At 42.2% G+C, this 6,276-nt stretch overlaps 1 protein-coding gene across 1 annotated transcript in view; it reads right to left on the bottom strand.

The window, feature by feature from the left end:
• Positions 1–657: 657 nt before the first annotated feature.
• Positions 658–6,276, bottom strand: part of LOC104082844 (polypeptide N-acetylgalactosaminyltransferase 12-like) — a gene marked incomplete at its 5' end in the record, with an annotated part of 8,915 nt that continues 3,296 nt past the window's right edge. The window contains 2 exons of the mRNA XM_009586101.1: positions 658–795; positions 4,147–4,302. Of these exons, the coding sequence (XP_009584396.1) occupies positions 658–795; positions 4,147–4,302 (294 nt within the window). The remainder of the gene's footprint in view (positions 796–4,146; positions 4,303–6,276) is intronic.

Below are 6,276 nucleotides of genomic sequence, written 5' to 3'. Positions count from 1 at the left end.
AACTCGTCAAGTGCCATGAGCATCTAAAATTGTCACAACATTTAATGTATAGTATTGACAAGCGTGTGCAATCTGTATGCATCTAGATTGTTATCTGTGCAAAAACATGCAGACCTACTCTGCCTTCATGTGCAAATCCACACTGTCTTCAGTGAGGGTTTTGTGGTAGTCACTTAGGGCAGAATCTGGCCTACATTTACCTTCTTGGTATTTAAGAGACAAGAACAATTATTAACTACTATCTGTTAAAAGGCCCAACTGCAGAATGTTTTAGTAGAAAAATAAACATTTTAAGTTATTGGCAGATAACATTAGTGCAATTATTTTGACTGCCTTACTTTCACACAGTAGATTAAAAAAATATATTGTCACTTGTGAAAAGAACCTAAGACACTTCAGAAGCAGTTATGTAGCTGCCAAATAAAGAGAAAAGAGGAGCAGATTCTGTGGCACGATATAACCACAGCACTTACTTTACATAGCTCTCAATGGTTAGTGCCTTTTAATGCTCCAGAAAACAAAATCCAAGGCTTGTAAACTAATTACAGTTCTTCCCATACAAAAATATATCACTTATGTGATTTTCAAAAGGCTGACTAACTGCTGACTAGAAAGAGAACATTTTCATATTCAGCTATATCGTAGATGACATCTGGGTCAACTTCTTTCTTTGAAGAACCATTTTTGGTAGTCCGAGTTGGTACACGTTCGTAATAACGGTGCTGGGTTACCGTTGTAAGCATTTGACTCTGCTTGTACGCACTTCTGGGTGTTTGGGTGAAACAAAGTACCATCCTACAAAAGAAAGAAATAACATTTGCTTTTCAGGTCTCAAAAACTACAGGCATATCCTGTGTTTTAAAAGTAACAGAAAACATTTGTAACAAAAAAACCCCACACATAACCTTCTCGTGGGGCCATGCAGTGAAGCCAAAATGCCTAACTTGAGGATCTCTGGAAGTTTATCAAAAGCCCCTGCTTTTAAACTTACACTAACATTGCTTTAGAGTGATTCGTGCCTGTAAGGGATGTGCTAACTTCATTCACTTTCATTGCCTTTTGTTACTGCACCAGAATATGGGCAGAGGAAACAAAAGCCAAGTACAGGCATTATCCAAATTCACCAACTTATTGCACATCTTGCAAGTAAACTGTAAATATTGTTAGTTAAGTGTAGATGTCGGATATATTTTTAGCAAAAATTTTTCCCCTTTCTTCACAGGGTATATTTTTAGTGGAAAAGGCAAACTAATCTAAGCGTGCCCCTTGCCTGCAGATGTGTGCGAAGCTAGCTGGCTTTGCTGGAGGGCAGCACAGGTGCCTGGGAGGCGTAAGGTCTGACAGGCCTCCACAATCAGATTCCCCAGAGAACGTTATTTCGAAGCCTCAGGCCTTCCTGTTACGGGAGTCTCCAGGAACATTTTATCTCCAGTTCACATCGCTCGCTCCAATCCGGGAGCGCTGTCAACCAGGACAGCGAGCCGCAAAAAGGTGGCGTGTCCAACTGTGGAGAAGTGCCCTGCTCCGAGACCCTTCCTTCCCAGGTGACGCTCCCACACATGACCATTTCCAAAGCCTCTGACGGCCTCAAAAGACAAAAAACAACACCTTGTTTCTGAGCGTAAGCCTGACTCCTCTGAAAGTCTGCTCTTCCGCCGTCAGGAATGTCGCACTAATTGCGCCTCGAGCCGCAGCCCCTGATGCCCCGTGGTGTGCGCTTGCTCACCGGCTTGCTGACAGACTTAGCTGCTGAATGACTTTCCTGTTTCCATCATGATAATTCAGATTTTTGAGTGGACTAATCAATATCTGCCTCACTCATTTTTGACTCGGTAACCCCAAGAACTTAATTCTTGCCAGGCTGCTGGGAAGGCTGTTCAAATCTCTGATTATGCTACATCCGTAAGGACAGCTTTCCCAGTGCCTGACACTTCTCCAAACAAAGCAAGAGAAATGTGGTTCTGACGCCTCACCCATCACTTGCCTTGAAAGGTGGGGACTGGTGATTTTGATTTAATGCAACAGAGGAAGAGAGATCGGAGCAGAGCAGTATGTTCAAATCACACGCAGACACAAACTGATCACGAGAAAGAAAGAGGACTTAGCATCTGAAACTTTAGGAATTATTTTAATAATGCCGTGGAAACAGATGCATTCCAAAACTGTGTTTTCTCAATTATTTCCTGAGTGACTGAGGTTCATTCAATATATGTCATCTTAGGGATTAATGCACATGACCTTGAAAAATTTTGTTAAAAGTCAGCATTAAAAATGAAACGTCATTTATAAAGTCAGCCTTTTAAATATTTTGTTTTACTCAGTAATATCACTGTGAGCTTCAGTCTGGACTAGATTTAGTGAATAGACAGTAGTTTTCATATTTTTCCTTAGAATTCACTCTGCCACCTATCACTGGTGGTAGTATCTAAGGATGAAATTTGTCAACCAGGGAGCCTGTAGAGTTTAGATGCATTATGCAGACACATTATGTAAACATACCATTTTGATATATTATGTGACCTTTTCCCTTAGCCAAATAATAATACTACAGAACTTGACCAAGGCCATCATTTTTCATCAAATTTATTTTCTCTCAGGCATCCAGGAACTCCTTCAGAGATTAAAAACTACTAAACACAAGGTTTTCTAAGATCACATGTTATGTTTATTAACATACTTCATATTTCTCAGTATTTCTCCCCTGTGGGAGCAGGCATTAAGCTTGAAAAAGAGAGGTACAGATTTGCCGTCCCCACAGACAGTAAGATGTGTCCTGTGTAGGGGTAGGAGTAGGGCAGAGGGTATTTTTTGATCATAGAATCATTTAGGTTGGAAAAGACCTCTAAGATCATCAAGTCCAACCGTTAACCTAGCACTGCCAAGTCCACCACTAAACCATGCCCCTAAGTGCCACATCTACACGTCTTTTAAATACCTCCAGGGATGGTGACTCAACCACTTCCCTGGGCAGCCTGTTCCAAGGCTTGACAGCCCTTTTGGGGAAGAAATTTTTCCTAATGTCCAATCTAAACCTCCCCTGGCCCAACTTGAGGCCGTTTCCTCTCGTACTATCACTTGCTACTTGGTAGAAGAGACCAACCCCCACCTCGCTAGAACCTCCTTTCAGGTAGTTGTAGAGCGCGATGAGGTCTCCCCTCAGCCTCCTCTTCTCCAGGCTAAACAGCCCCAGTTCCCTCAGCCGCTCCTCATACCCTTCCCCAGCTTCGTTGCCCTTCTCTGGACACGCTCCAGCACCTCAATGTCCTTCTTGTAGTGAGGGGCCCAAAACTGAACACAGCATTCAAGCTGGGGACTCACCAGTGCCGAGTACAGGGGGACGATCACCTCCCTAACTCATGCTGGCCACGCTATTTCTGATACAGGCCAGGATGTTGTTGGCCTTCTTGGCCACCTGGGCACATGTTCAGCCGGCTCTTGACTAACACCCCCAGGTCCTTTTCCGCCAGGCAGCTGATAATGGTGCATCAAATTACACAACTGCACATTACACTGCAGAAAAGCTCAGGGAGCACTTCTGGTGCTCATAGGGAGGGTCAAGAGAGATGGTTTGCAGAGAAGCAGCAGCTGCTTGAAAGCAGAGGATTGTAAAGTAATGGTGGTATGTGAAGTATCAGGGATACATGGTGGTATAAATACCAGGAAATAAAAGAAGTCAATGAAAGCAGAGCAAAAGTAGGCCAGCCACGAGACTGGCTGGGGAACGGGTATGGAGGCACCTCAGTTCTCAGGAGAAGACAGTAGGGGTGGGATGTGAGAGAGAACTGAGCAGCACACAGAAAGCTCTAGATGTGGACAAGGTGAAGAGAGAGCTCTGCCAACCCTCCCAACTCCTTTGAGGTTAAGAAGGACACTTTCCTTCCTCTCGTCTTCCTATTATTTATGACTGGCATGCTCTTCACCTGCACGCTGCTGCTACCCTGTTCCACATTCAGATATTAAAAGCCAAGATAGCATATTTCTCCCAGAGATTTTCGCTGATGTTGTGGCCTGCATGATGTGTGGGCAGAAAGATAAAAAGAAAAAAACCCAACAATTCTCCTCCCACCCACTCTCTCCCCCAAAAAACCCAACAATTCTCCTGCAACTCCCAAAAAACTTAACTCCAAACCAAGCAGGCACACTTACCTCTCTGAAAACAAACTTCTGGTTTTCAGGAATACTGTGAACATTTTCTTGACACAAGTACATTGTCAAGTAGTCAGTCCCCGAATCAACTGCTGCACAGACTTCTGGTTGTCGAGTGTTGTAACGTATTTCATTATGGGATGTGTACTCAAAAAACTACAAACCCAAGAGAAGAAACAAAGGACAACAGCCATTTCATATGTACACAAGGAAGTATTTATAAGGAGGATATACTAAGATACTATAATTAAGTTCACATATTAAAGTTGCTATTGTGGAGAGAAATTCTCCAAAAAAATTAAAGGAGTCTTAACTGCTGCCGTTTGCTTACTATTTTACAGAAAATCAATCTCACCACAGCACTGCTTTAGTCTGGTAGCACTTAAAACATATAAAATGCTGAACAAATGCCCTGGAAAACAGACGTTCCAATACTAAAGAACTTACAAAATTTGAGTGTAATATTCTACTTCCACATTCTAGATCACCCTTAAAAATAGAATGGAAACTAGTTTATAGCCTGACATTATGCCTTCTTAATTCAGTTGTCACAAAACAACGTTACTGTTAATTAAGGAGTTGCTCACTGCACAGTTCAAATGCAGTTTGGTCGAGGTTCATTTTCTTACATTTACAAAGTTGTACAATATTCTACAGAGGTGTTCTGAACATGCTCTAAGACATCTTGGCTTTTGTAGCAATTATGGCTGAAGACTTCCTTAAAATTTTTATATTTATCATGGACACTTGCCAAATTTTGGACTTCATTAAAGAGCGGCAGAGTTTGAGAGTTGTTTGTATTAAGCACGCTTGTAAATAATTTAGGTGACTATAGTGCACGGATGTGTGTTTAGATCTGATTTAGATTATGCTCAGTAGGGTAGAGGAGAGTTTTATACACATCAGAAAATTGCTTGTTACCAATATTATAGTGCATTAGTGAGAAAGCAATAAAAGGATGAGGGAGAGAAGGAATCCTCCTTTGGTTTTTTTTCACCCCTGGAGAAAGAGAATGTAAGGCTTTGTGAAGGGGGCTGTACCAATTCAGAAATGTTGTATATTCTTGAACTTACCACAAAACCATCCTTAGCAACCACCAGGGCTAATTAACCTTGAAAGGAAAACTGGAAATGAGAGTTTTAATGTGAACAGGACTATGTGATTACAAAGTCTGCAGTCAACCATTTCCAGGTGTAAGAGCTCTGATCTAGACTACACTGATGGTAGTTTCATGGAATCTCCTCTGTCCCTCCTCTTATCACAATCAGGAATTTCTCTGCCAAGGTGGCCGTCGCAGCCGAACACAGACCAACGTTGTCCGCTGCGTCAGCTTGTGGAGCTCCATGGCTTTTCTTTGGGCAGTGATGGAAGTGACCCCCTCCAGAACTAACCTGTTCACCATCATTCATTTGTGGTAAGCCGCAAAGGGAAGCGAGTGTTTCGAGAAAGCAACTTCAAGTTTGAAGTCTATCTGCTGACATAACACCCAGGAGACTCTGATTTCCCCTTGAAACCTACTGCTAGGAACTGTTTCTATGATGTAGGCTGTACCGCCTTTATGACATTTGCTTTATGCTAGAAATGTCTCATCATCAACAAAAGTCAAATGTGATCATATTGGCCTAATTTTTTTTTTTTATTACTTTTTACCCCAATAGGCAGGGGCTATTCACTGGCCCTCAGGCTTTAGTTCCCAGGTTCAGTATCTGACTGGCACATGGAAAGCCTGCTACTTTGGGCACCACAGTGAGCTGGAAGGGCACCCATTTTAAGCCTATGACTCTTGAATAAAGAAAAAAGCTTCACTCCTGCTCGTTTGTGTCTGGATGGACACTTTTTTACAGCTGCCACTTTTACAAGGCCACATTTAGAGCCTTGCTCATTAGTGGATTTATAAGACATAATAACTCTTTTTAGCAATTTGTATTCAATATCAGTGAAAGCCTGCAAGCTGCTGATTGTACCGGATGCATCAAGAGTAGATGGAGCAGCTACTAGGTCAGAGCGTTCCTTACTACTGGCGCCTTTCCTAAACGGCCTCTCAAGGACTTGCATTCAGATTTTGGAGGAGAAGAGCAAGTAAAATGGTTAATTTCTGAATAACATTAGGATTGGGGTTATAGTATTAGC

Source organism: Fulmarus glacialis, unplaced genomic scaffold, assembly GCF_000690835.1.
Source record: "Fulmarus glacialis isolate BGI_N327 unplaced genomic scaffold, ASM69083v1 scaffold22689, whole genome shotgun sequence".
Taxonomy (NCBI): domain Eukaryota; kingdom Metazoa; phylum Chordata; class Aves; order Procellariiformes; family Procellariidae; genus Fulmarus; species Fulmarus glacialis.
Note: the sequence above shows the minus strand (reverse complement) of the source record. Positions and strands in the feature narration are given on the sequence as shown.